The following is a 13,259-nucleotide window of genomic DNA, read 5'->3' on the forward strand; positions in this document are numbered from 1 at the left end:
TATCCTGATATTTTTAAAAAAATGCATTTGAAAATGGCGTATGCCCCGGCGGCGCCATCTTGCTAGAGAAAAAAAATTCCTCCAAGATGGCGCAGTAGGCGCGGCGGGTGCCATTTTCAGATTGTTTTTCTTTTTTTTTTTTCAGTTTGAGGTTATCCTGATATTTAATCATAATAATTACATGCACATTTTACATGCGATTATGCTGCAGCGTAGGTGACACGACTGGCGTCTACCTGCTGAAGGTTTTTTTTTTTTTTTTAAATGTGTATATATTATATTCATTGCTAACTAGAGGGCAGGTCAGTGAGGAATCAGTGACCTGTCAGCAGCCTGCATTATAAATACCTAAGCAGAGCACCACATGAAGACCCCCCCCCCCCCCCCCCCCCCACAGGCCACCCTCGGAGCACGAGCATATCATTACCTCAACCACAAGACGAATTTCATCAACTAAGGTATCATTGTAATCAGTATAACTGCGCGGACCTGTTACTGTGCACAATCCTGCTGCCAGGTTCCCTTTAAGGGAATTTGTGGACTGTAATACCATCAGAGGTTATTGAACTTGGGGTTATTCAGTTTGTAATAAGGTTGCCCCAAAGCATTGTTTTTCCAATGTACAAATATCAGGGGACAGTACAGAGATCTTTGTTACAATATTTTTACAGTGTTAACTCAAGAAGGGAAAGGATGCTTTCTTGAAAAATATAATATAATCGGTTATGCGCACTGTCATGGAGCGTTGATTCGGAGAGCTAATCTGTCATATGTGCAGTCTTGCAGATGGTTTTCCCCAAATATGAAACTATTAGGCTGCTGTCACACTAGCAGTATTTGGCCAGTATTTTATATTAGTATTTTACATCAGTATTTGTAAAGCCAAAACCAGGAGTGGAACAATTAGAGGGAAAGTATAATAGAAACATATGCACCACTTCTGTATTTATCCCCCACTCCTGGTTTTGGCTTACAAATACTGATGTAAAATACTGACCAAATACTGCTAGTGTGACGGCAGCCTTAGTGTCACATAATCACACTATTTACAATATGTGATGGCTGTAGCTTACCTCAACTCCTCTGCACAGGTCAGTGCAGTCATTTCACCTCAACTCAACCTCTGCACAGGTCATAGTGCAGTCACTTCACCTCAATGCAACCTCTGCTGAGGTGACGGTGCAATCATTTCATCTCAGCGCAACCTCTACACCGATGACGGTGCAGTCATTTCACCACAGCACAACCTCTACATGGGTGACGGTGCACTCATTTCACCTCAGCGCAACCTCTACATGGGTGACGGTGCAGTCATTTCACCTCAACCTCTACACTGGTGACGGTGCAGTCATTTCACCTCAGCGCAACCTCTACATGTGTGACGGTGCAGTCATTTCACCTCAGCAAAACCTCTACACGGGTGACTGCAGTCATTTCACCTCAACCTCTGCACGGGTGACGGTGCAGTCATTTCATCTCAGCGCAACCTCTACACGGGTGACGGTGCAGTCATTTCACCTCAGCACAACCTCTACACCGGTGATGGTGCAGTCATTTCACCTCAGCGCAACCTCTACATCGGTGATGGTGCAGTCATTTCACCTCAGCGCAACCTCTACACGGGTGATGGTGCAGTCATTTCACCTCAGCGCAACCTCTACGGTGCAGTAATTTTTCTGTCCATGTGGCTGCTGTAAAGACTCGCATAGCTGCAGCTCATGCCCCCATACTCCAGCACATTGAATACAGATTTAAAAAATAGTTTTGTCAGACATCTCATTGGATTATATGGGAAAAAAAAGACACGTCTTGTGGTGGTCGTTTTTTTTTATGTAGTATTGTGTACATTTCTGTGTGTTTTACATAATGCATATATATTTGTTTATTTTCAGGGCAAGAGCATTTGATGCCTGAGCCAGAAGAAATCACCATGATTAGTATACAGCTTGCTGCTAAATTCTTATTTACCACAGGATTTCATACAAAGAAAGTGGTCCGTGGGCCTGCCAGTGACTGGTAAGTGGATCTGCTTAGCACCTGAATGCTTGTGCCTTACATTGACACATGAACCTGTAAGGCTATGTGCATACGTTCAGGATTTCTCGCAGAAAATTCCTGAGAAAAACCTGAAATTTTCTGCAAGAAATCTGCATGCGGTTTTTTCCGGACATTCCCCATTGCATTTTGTAGTGGGAAATCCGCAAAAAAAACCTGCAAAGTTAATGAACATGCTGCGTTTTTTTACCGCGATTGCGTTTTTTTCGCGGAAAAAAACGCATAATGTGCACAAAACATGCGGAATTCATTCTAAATGATGGGATGCTTATTGTATGCGGTTTTTTTTTTTTTTTTTTTTTTTTTTTTGCGCGGTTTTATAGCATTTTTATCAGGAAAAACCACAAAAAAACAGCAACGTGTGCACACAGCCTAATTCTCAGGTCCTTCCTGCATCAGTCAAAGCATGCCCACTACGTTCTCTCAGAAAATAGGATTAACTGTTTCCATACATATGAAACATGTTTCAGATGTTTTCCTCTGCAGCATCCATCTGAAAACAATTGGCTACTTTTAGTGTAGTTTAGATTTTGTTCTTCTGACTTGGTTTAATGCTTTTTTTTCCAGGTATGACGCTTTGTGCATCTTGCTTCGCCACAGCAAGAATGTTCGCTACTGGTTTGCTCATGGCGTTCTCTTTGCTTATCCAAATCGTTTTTCTGAATATCTTCTGGAATGCCCTAGTGCTGAAGTTAGAGGAGCTTTTGCAAAATTGGTAGTATTTATTGCACATTTTTCTTTGCAAGATGGACCCTGTACTTTACCCTTTGCCTCACCTGGACCATCCAGCCAGGTAGGTGTACATTTTTCCTATCAACCGTCATCTTCTTTCATGACTGTATTTCTCTCGTCTCTACATCTAGGAGTCAAGTTCTGGTTCTTACTTTAATTTCGTTCATATATTTTTTTAGACTTACGATAATTTGAGCCTGAGTGATCAGTTGCTGAGGGCTGTCTTGAACCTTTTGAGAAGAGAAGTTTCCGAGCATGGACGTCATTTACAGCAGTACTTCAACCTTTTTGTCATGTATGCTAATCTTGGTAAGAGTAACTGTCTTTAGATTAGTCAAGCTTAAGGTGACCATTAAGAGCTAAGTTAATACGGACCTTACCTTTTTTATTTCTTTTTACAGGCATGCAAGAAAAGACCCAGCTCTTAAAACTCAATGTGCCTGCAACATTTATGCTAGTAGCAATGGATGAAGGGCCAGGTCCTCCAATCAAATATCAGTATGCTGAATTGGGCAAATTGTACACTGTAGTGTCACAGCTAATCCGGTGTTGCGATGTATCATCGCGTATGCAGTCTTCTATAAATGGTAACGCACTAAAATACACTTATTTCACAACATGAGTAAAAACCCAAGTGTGTGTGTGAAAAAAAAACAGCATCTGCTTTTCCTCAGATTACACATGTGCAGCTGAGGGATGAGGTTTTATTTTTCCCTTCCCCCTCACTTCCCTATGGTATCATATACAGAAGCAGCAGAGCCATGAAGCAAGTATGCAGCAGTGTTGCTGAGAGTTCTGCACTGGAATAAGTTAATTGTCTCTTCAGAGAGGAAGAGGACTAGAACTCTAGTGCCACCTATTGGAAGTAGCAATCATAAGTCAATGTCGACCCTTTAACAAGCCTTGTCGCATCACTCAGAATAAAAGCCAAACCAGAATCTCAATCTGCAATTTGAGATTCTGGTTTGGCTTTTATCCTAAGTCATGTGACGAGGCTCGTTAAAGGGTCGACATTGACTGTTAGGATTGCTACTTCCAATAGGTGGCACTACAGTTCTAGTCCTCTTCCGCTCTGAAGAGACAATTTGCATATTTCCAAGGGGAGCATTGCGGCTTTAAGTCTCCTCATCTCAACATTCTTAACATGTTACTCTTCACAAGGAGAAACGTTACTTCTTGGATCCTGGAATAAGTTAGTAATATGAACGGTGTCATTCAAAACTACAACTAATTCGGTAAAGAAAATCCTGCATAAGGGCTCATTGAAGATGGAAGCGAAAAAAGTTAAAAATTGCACAATTGGTTAAATTGATATTTCTCAAGTTAGTTTTGTATAAATAAAAAAAAAAAGTACAAATCTCAGGAGATAAATCTTGGTCCCAGAAGGTCTACTACTGGTGTATCATCATATGACCCTACATCTCCAATCGTGTGTTAAGGTACCGTCACACTAGACGATATTGCTAGCGATCCGTGACGTTGCAGCGTCCTCGCTAGCGATATCGTCCAGTGTGACAGGCAGCAGCGATCAGGCCCCTGCTGTGCTGTCGCTGGTCGGGGAAGAAAGTCCAGAACTTTATTTGGTCGCTGGAGTCCCCGCAGACATCGCTGAATCGGCGTGTGTGACACCGATTCAGCGATGTCTTCACTGGTTACCATCCTAAAAGTAAAAAAAACAAACACTACATCCTTACCTACAGCCGTCTGTCCTCCAGCGCTGTGCTCTGCACTCCTCCTGTACTGGCTGTGAGCGTCGGTCAGCCGGAAAGCAGAGCGGTGACGTCACCGCTCTGCTTTCCGACCGCTGTGCTCACACAGACAGTACAGGAGGAGTGCAGAGCACAGCGCTGGAGGACAGACGGCTGTAGGTAAGTATGTAGTGTTTGTTTTTTTTACTTTTAGGATGGTAACCAGGGTAAACATCGGGTTACTAAGCGTGGCCCTGCACTTAGTTACCCGATGTTTACCCTGGTTACCGGCATCGTTGGTCGCTGGAGAGCGGTCTGTGTGACAGCTCTCCAGCGACCAAACAGCGACGCTGCAGCGATCCGGATCGTTGTCGGTATCGCTGCAGCGTCGCTAAGTGTGACGGTACCTTTAGCCCCTTTCTGACCTTGGATGGGATAGTACGTCTGAGGTCAGAGCCCCTGCTTTGATGTGGCCTCCGGCGGTGAGCCCATATCAAAGCCGCGACATGTCAGCTGTTTTTGAACAGCTGACATGTGCCCGCAATAGCGACTGGTGGAATCGCGATCCACCCGCCGCTATTAACTAGTTAAATGCCGCTGACAGTGGCATTTAACTAACACATCTGGCCAGAAATGCGCTCATCGCCGACCCCGTCACATGGTCAGTGATGCGTCGCCATAACAACCAGAGGTCTCCTTGAGACCTCCATGGTTGTTGATGCCTGCTTGCTGTGAGCGCAATCCTGTGGTCGGGGCTCATAGCAAGCCTGTAATTCTACTACATAGAGGTGATCTATGCATCGCTTCTATGTAGCAGAGCTGATCGAGTTGTGCAAGCTTCTAGCCTCCCATGGAGGCTATTGAAGCATGGCAAAAGTAAAAACAAAAAAAAGTTTAAAAAAATATGAAATAAATAAAATATAAAAGTTTTAATCACCCCCCCCCTTTTCGCCCCAAATAAAACAATAAAAATAAAATATACACATATTTGGTTCAGAATCGCACATATTTGGTATCGCCGCGTTCAGAATTTCTCAATCTATCAAGAAAAAAAAGGATTAACCTGATCACTAAACGGCGTAGCAAGAAAAAATTTGAAACGCCCGAATTACGTTTTTTGGTCGCAGCAACATTGCATTAAAATGCAATAACGGGCGATCAAAAGAACGTATCTGCACCAAAATGGTATCACTAAAAACGTCAGCTTGGTGCGCAAAAAAATAAACCCTCATCCAACCCCAGATCCCGAAAAATGGAGACGCTACAGGTATCGGAATATGGCGACATTTTTTTTTTTTTTCTACTACGCCTCATTGGGGGACACAGACTGCGGGTGTATGCTGCTGCCACTAGAAGGCTGATACAAGTGATGCAAAGAAAGTTAGCTCCTCCCCTGCAGTATACACCCTCCTGCTGGCTCTCAGCTAACCAGTTCTTGCTTAGTGTCTTTAGGAGGTACTTGGGTCTGGTTCAAACCCTAACGTTTTTATTTTAATTTTTACTTTTCTTTAAATTTTTATTTTTTACTTAACGGAGTGAAGGGGCGACGGAACCTTTCAAGGTTCCAATCTCCCCCGAATCATCAACAGGCGAGCACGCGGAGAGTTCCTCCCCGTACCCTCTCCTGCGACGTGGGAAGCCATGCCTGAGCTCACTTCACGGGCGATGGTTCCTTCGAGTCCCAATCTCCCCACACCAGCAGCAGGCGACCACATGGAGTGTCGCCTCCATGTATCCTCTTCTGGAGCCAGGCCTAATGCCGGACAACTGGCCCTGTCCACCCGGGGACGGGACTGAACTCTGTGGATGTACAGAGGCCCCTCTTTATGGCATCCGAGCGGCCCCCACTGTCCCACCACTGTGAAAGTGGATGGCACAAGGAGGCGGACGGTTCCTCTCCACCTCCCTAACAAAGGGATGATGGATTGAGGTTTATCCCTCTGTCCATGCACCTGCAGCAGAACAATAGTGCGTGCGCTTTCCTCTGCGCTGAAACCCAGTCATCCGCGGTGGCTCCATGCCGGGTCGCGCACTGATAGTGAGTGGATCAGCGATGGGCCTCTGTAGTGGGATATTCACATGCTGACAGGCAGCCTCAGCTTCCCTGTGGCCCACCTCCCTGAGGTAATTCTCTGGCCGGCTGCAAAAATTTAGCCCCCGGCTTTGGCCGATATGTAGGCGCATCCTGGAAGCCACGCCCGCACTATGGTGCGCTAACGCGGTTCCGCCCATGTTTTCTGGCGCTTCTTCCCTGGCACTGGAGCGATCGTTTCCCACGGCAACGCTGGTATTGTGCACGCCGGCTGCAGAAATTTAGGCCCCGGCTTGGGCCTATTCATAGAAGTCACACCAGAGTATGGAAATACTGCATAAAGGTACATGACCAGTGTTCCTGGTCTTAAAGGCATATGACCCGTATAACCTGATCTTAAAGGCACATGACCAATATTACCTTTTCTTAGGGGCGCATGACCAGTATTCCCTGGTCTTAACCTCTTCATGACCCAGCCTATTTTGACCTTAAAGACCTTGCCGTTTTTTGCAATTCTGACCAGTGTCCCTTTATGAGGTAATAACTCAGGAACGCTTCAACGGATCCTGGCGGTTCTGAGATTGTTTTTTCGTGACATATTGGGCTTCATGTTAGTGGTAAATTTAGGTCAATAAATTCTGCGTTTATTAGTGATTAAAACGGAAATTTGGCGAAAATTTTGAAAATTTTGCAATTTTCACATTTTGAATTTTTATTCTGTTAAACCAGAGAGATATGTGACACAAAATAGTTAATAAATAACATTTCCCACATGTTTACTTTACATCAGCACAATTTTGGAAACAAAATTTTTTTTTGTTAGGAAGTTATAAGGGTTAAAATTTGACCAGCGATTTGTCATTTTTACAACGAAATTTACAAAACCATTTTTTTTAGGGACCACCTCACATTTGAAGTCAGTTTGAGGGGTCTATATGGCTGAAAATACCCAAAAGTGACACCATTCTAAAAACTGCACCCCTCAAGGTACTCAAAACCACATTCAAGAAGTTTATTAACCCTTCAGGTGCTTCACAGCAGCAGAAGCAACATGGAAGGAAAAAATGAACATTTAACTTTAGTCACAAAAATTATCTTTTAGCAACAATTTTTTTATTTTCCCAATGGTAAAAGGAGAAACTGAACCACGAAAGTTGTTGTCCAATTTGTCCTGAGTACGCTGATACCTCATATGTGGGGGTAAACCACTGTTTGGGCGCAGGGCTTGGAAGGGAAGGAGCGCCATTTGACTTTTTGAATCAAAAATTGGCTCCACTCTTTAGCGGACACCATGTCACGTTTGGAGAGCCCCCGTGTGCCTAAAAATTGGAGCTCCCCCACAAGTGACCCCATTTTGGAAACTAGACGCCCCAAGGAACTTATCTAGATGCATAGTGAGCACTTTGAACCCCCAGGTGCTTCACAAATTAATCCGTAAAAATGAAAAAGTACTTTTTTTTCACAAAAAAATTCTTTTAGCCTCAATTTTTTCATTTTCACATGGGCAACAGGATAAAATGGATCCTAAAATGTGTTGGGCAATTTCTCCTGAGTACACCAATACCTCACATGTGGGGGTAAACCACTGTTTGGGCACATGGTAAGGCTCGGAAGGGAAGGAGCGCCATTTGACTTTTTGAATGAAAAATTTTTTCCATCGTTAGCGGACACCATGTCGCGTTTGGAGAGCTCCTGTGTGCCTAAACATTGGCGCTCCCCCACAAGTGACCCCATTTTGGAAACTAGACCCCCCAAGGAACTTATTTAGATGCCTAGTGAGCACTTTAAACCCTCAGGTGCTTCACAAATTGATCTGTAAAAATGAAAAAGTACTTTTTTTTCACAAATTCTTTTCGCCTCAATTTTTTCATTTTCACATGGGCAGTAGGGTAAAATGGATCATAAAATTTGTTGGGCAATTTCTCCCGAGTACGTCGATACCTCATATGTGGGGGTAAACCACTGTTTGGGCACTCGGCAGGGCTCGGAAGGGAAGGCGCGCCATTTGACTTTTTGAATGGAAAATTAGCTCCAATTGTTAGCGGACACCATGTCGCGTTTGGAGAGCCCCTGTGTACCTAAACATTGGAGCTCCCCCACAAGTGACCCCATTTTGGAAACTAGACCCCCCAAGGAACTTATCTAGATGCATATTGAGCACTTTAAACCCCCAGGTGCTTCACAGAAGTTTATAACGCAGAGCCATGAAAATAAAAAATAATTTTTCTTTCCTCAAAAATGATTTTTTAGCCTGGAATTTCCTATTTTGCCAAGGATAATAGGAGAAATTGGACCCCAAATATTGTTGTCCTGTTTGTCCTGAGTACGCAGATACCCAATATGTGGGGGTAAACCACTGTTTGGGCGCACGGCAGGGCTCGGAAGGGATGGCACGCCATTTGGCTTTTTAAATGGAAAATTAGCTCCAATCATTAGCGGACACCATGTCACGTTTGGAGAGCCCCTGTGTGCCTAAACATTGGAGATCCCCCAGAAATGACACCATTTTGGAAACTAGACCCCCAAAGGAACTAATCTAGATGTGTGGTGAGGACTTTGAACCCCCAAGTGCTTCACAGAAGTTTATAACGCAGAGCCATGAAAAAAAAAAAAAAAAATTATTTTCTCAAAAATGATCTTTTAGCCTGCAATTTTTTATTTTTCCAAGGGTAACAGGAGAAATTTGACCCCAAAAGTTGTTGTCCAGTTTCTCCTGAGTACGATGATACCCCATATGTGGGGGTAAATTACTGTTTGGGCACATGCCGGGGCTCGGAAGTGAAGTAGTGACGTTTTGAAATGCAGACTTTGATGGAATGCTCTGTGGGCGTCACGTTGCGTTTGCAGAGCCCCTGATGTGGCTTAACAGTAGAAACCCCCCACAAGTGACCGCATTTTGGAAACTAGACCCCGAAAGGAACTTATCTAGATGTGTGGTGAGCACTTTGAACCCCCAAGCGCTTCATAGAAGTTTATAATGCAGAGCCGTGAAAATAATAAATACGTTTTCTTTCCTCAAAAATAATTATTTAGCCCAGAGTTTTTTAATTTTCCCAAGGGTAACAGGAGAAATTTGACCCCAATATTTGTTGTCCAGTTTCTCCTGAGTACGGTGATACCCCATATGTGGGGGTAAACTACTGTTTGGGCACATGCCGGGGCTTGGAATTGAAGTAGTGACGTTTTGAAATGCAGACTTTGATGGAATGGTCTGCGGGTGTCACGTTGCGTTTGCAGAGCCCCTGGGGTGTGCCTAAACAGTAGAAACCCCCACAAGTGACCCCATTTTAGAAACTAGACCCCCCAAGGAACTTATCTAGATATGTGGTGAGCACTTTGAACCCCCAAGTGCTTCACAGACGTTTACAACGCAGAGCCGTGAAAATAAAAAATCATTTTTCTTTCCTCAAAAATTATGTTTTAGCAAGCATTTTTTTTGATTCACAAGGGTAACAGGAGAAATTGGACCCCAGTAATTGTTGCGCAGTTTGTCCTGAGTATGCTGGTACCCCATATGTGGGGGTAAACCACTGTTGGGGCACACGTCAGGGCTCGGAAGTGAGGGAGCACCATTTGACTTTTTGAATACGAGATTGGCTGGAATCAATGGTGGCGCCATGTTGCGTTTGGAGACCCCTGATGTGCCTAAACAGTGGTAACCCCTCAATTCTACCTCCAACACTAACCCCAACACACCCCTAACCCTAACCGCAACACACCCCTAACCACAACCTTAACCCCAACACACCCCTAACCATAACCACAACCCTAATTCCAACCCTAACCCTAAGGCTATGTGCCCACGTTGCGGATTCGTGTGAGATATTTTCGCACCATTTTTGAAAAATCCGCGGGTAAAAGGCACTGCGTTTTACCTGCGGATTTTCCGCGGATTTCCAGTGTTTTTTGTGCGGATTTCACCTGCGGATTCCTATTGAGGAACAGGTGTAATTCGCTGTGGAATCCGCACAAAGAATTGACATGCTGCGGAAAATACAACGCAGCGTTTCCGCGCGGTATTTTCCGCACCATGGGCACAGGGGATTTGGTTTTTCATATCTTTACATGGTACTGTAAACCTGATTGAACACTGCTGCGGATCCGCAGCCAAATCCGCACCGTGTGCACATAGCCTAATTCTAAAGGTATGTGCACACGCTGCGGATCCGCAGCAGTTTCCCATGAGTTTACAGTTCAATGTAAACCTACGGGAAACAAAAATCGCTGTGCCCATGCTGCGGAAAAACTGAACGGAAACGCAGCGGTTTACATTCCGCAGCATGTCACTTCTTTGTGTGGATTCCGCAGCGGTTTTACAACTGCTCAAATAGAAAATCGCAGTTGTAAAACCGTAGTGAAATGCGCAGAAAAACCGCGGTAAATCCGCCATAAATCCGCAGCGGTTTAGCACTGCGGATTTATCAAATCCGCAGCGGAAAAATCCGCAGAGGACCAGAATACGTGTGCACATACCGAAACCCTAGCCCTACCCCTAGCCCTACCCCTAACCCTACCCCTAACCCTAACCCTAACCCTAACCCTATTCTAACATTAGTGGGAAAAAAAAAATTTCTTTATTTTTTTATTGTCCCTACCTATGGCGGTGACAAAGGGGGGGGGGGGGTCATTTATTATTTTTTTTTATTTTGATCACTGAGATAGATTATATCTCAGTGATCAAAATGCACTTTGGAACGAATCTGCCGGCCGGCAGATTCGGCGGGCGCACTGCGCATGCGCCCGCCATTTTGGAAGATGGCGGCGCCCAGGGAGAAGACGGACGGGACCCCGGCTGGATCGGTAAGTATGATGGGGTGGGGGGGGGACCACGGGGGGGGGGGGGGGGAACCACGGGGGGGGGGGATCGGAGCACGGGGGGGGGGGAATCGGAGTGCGGGAGGGGTGGAACGGAGCACGGGGGCGTGGAACGGAGCACGGGGGGGCTGGAACGGAGCACGGGGGGGTGGAACGGAGCACGGGGGGGCTGGAATGGAGCACGGGGGGGTGGAACGGAGCACCGGGGGGGGGGGGGGGGTGTGGATCGGAGTGCAGGGGGGGTGATTGGAGCACGGGGGGAGCGGACAAGAGCACGGGGGGGAGCCGGAGCAGTGTACCGGCCAGATCGGAGGGCTGGGGGGGCGATCGGTAGGGTGGGGGCACACTAGTATTTCCAGCCATGGCCGATGATATTTCAGCATCGGCCATGGCTGGATTGTAATATTTCACCCGTTATAATAGGTGAAATATTACAAATCGCTCTGATTGGCAGTTTCACTTTCAACAGCCAATCAGAGCGATCGTAGCCACGAGGGGGTGAAGCCACCCCCCCTGGGCTAAACTACCACTCCCCCTGTCCCTGCAGATCGGGTGAAATGGGAGTTAACCCTTTCACCCGATCTGCAGGGACGCGTTCTTTCCATGACGCCGCATAGGCGTCATGGGTCGGAATGGCACAGACTTTCATGACGCCTACGTGGCGTCATGGGTCGGGAAGGGGTTAAAGACGCATGACCAGTATTCCCTGGTCTTAAAGGCGCATGACCAGTATTTCCTGGTCTTAAGGGCACATGACCAGTCCGAAGCCGGTCACCCTAATTGAGCTCAGGAGCCCTCTGCTGCCGATCCCAGCTTATTCCAGAGTACCCAGTTCCCTGAGTGGGCTTCGTCACTGCCGCAACCCACGGATTGTCTGACAAGAGATTGAATCCCTCCATGAACCCTCTGTGGCTCAGAGTGCTCGCAGGACCAATATAGATGTCCCTTTCCTTCATGCGAGCCGTTGGCTAGCAGGAGCCGCAAGTATTCTAGAAACGTACATGCGCCTAGAAAGCGGAAGTTTAATTTCCTGATCCCTTACCAATGATTTGCTGAGAACAAGTCTCTGAATATGGATCGGATATTGCCTTGGTTCTGGACTCACCAGAACTTCAGAAAAGGATGGTTTCACCTATTTATATCATCAACCAATCTCTGTAGATTGACGAGGACTTCGGTTCTACTCTAGATCAAGCAGTGTCCCTCATGAGGAAACTAAACTCCCTCGCAGAGCATTTGCCATTCACCCGGATAGGGAGCGTCCGGATAAGCGATCCACTGGACAGAAACCTCTGCAAGCGCGATATCCTTTATTCAGCCAATATGCAAACACGCGGGGTGTCCACTCCACGTATACACACTTAAGACGTGAGATACCTTGCTTGGTCTGATTCTTAAGGGCGACTGCTCCTTTTAAATGGCACCAATCTCCCCACACCATCGATAGACGAGCACATGGAGGGTCGCCTCCATGTGTCCTCTTCTACAGCCAGGCCTAATGCCGGACAACCAGCCCTGTCCACCCAGGGACCTTAACTCTGTGGATGTACAGAGGCATCACCCTTTTTAGCGTTCAAACACACCCTCTGCATCTCCACTATTTAGCAGATGATGCAAGAAGGCGGACCATCCCTCTCCACTTCCCTGTTAAGAGGATGGTGGATCGAGGGTGCATCATTTTATCTCCGCACCGTCAAAAGAGAACGGCGATGGTAAGAGACAGTTTTATCTAACCTTCTGCATGCAGCCATGCATTCTGCCACTTGGCATATTAACCGGGGAGAATCTCCTGTGGTATACCTTCCAGTATCCCTGCCCGAAGGGTCATCAATTAAAAATACAACGGACTGTCAGATTGCAAATCTAGTTCGTTCCGTCTTGCGGCCTTCAGTTCAGCGCTCTACCCTTCCTTAGCCGCCGCATGTGTTGCTAGAGCA

The 13,259-nt window shown here is 46.1% G+C and overlaps 1 protein-coding gene across 6 annotated transcripts in view; it reads left to right on the top strand.

Annotated features, from left to right (window-relative positions):
* USP9X (ubiquitin specific peptidase 9 X-linked) overlaps positions 1–13,259 on the top strand; it is a 241,980-nt gene that overhangs the window by 204,641 nt on the left and 24,080 nt on the right. For all 6 annotated transcript variants that reach the window (XM_069761633.1, XM_069761629.1, XM_069761631.1 and 3 more), the window contains exons 36-39: positions 1,893–2,016; positions 2,623–2,848; positions 2,967–3,096; positions 3,189–3,374. In XM_069761633.1, coding sequence (XP_069617734.1) covers positions 1,893–2,016; positions 2,623–2,848; positions 2,967–3,096; positions 3,189–3,374 — 666 coding nt within the window. The remainder of the gene's footprint in view (positions 1–1,892; positions 2,017–2,622; positions 2,849–2,966; positions 3,097–3,188; positions 3,375–13,259) is intronic.

Source organism: Ranitomeya imitator, chromosome 3, assembly GCF_032444005.1.
Source record: "Ranitomeya imitator isolate aRanImi1 chromosome 3, aRanImi1.pri, whole genome shotgun sequence".
NCBI lineage: Eukaryota > Metazoa > Chordata > Amphibia > Anura > Dendrobatidae > Ranitomeya > Ranitomeya imitator.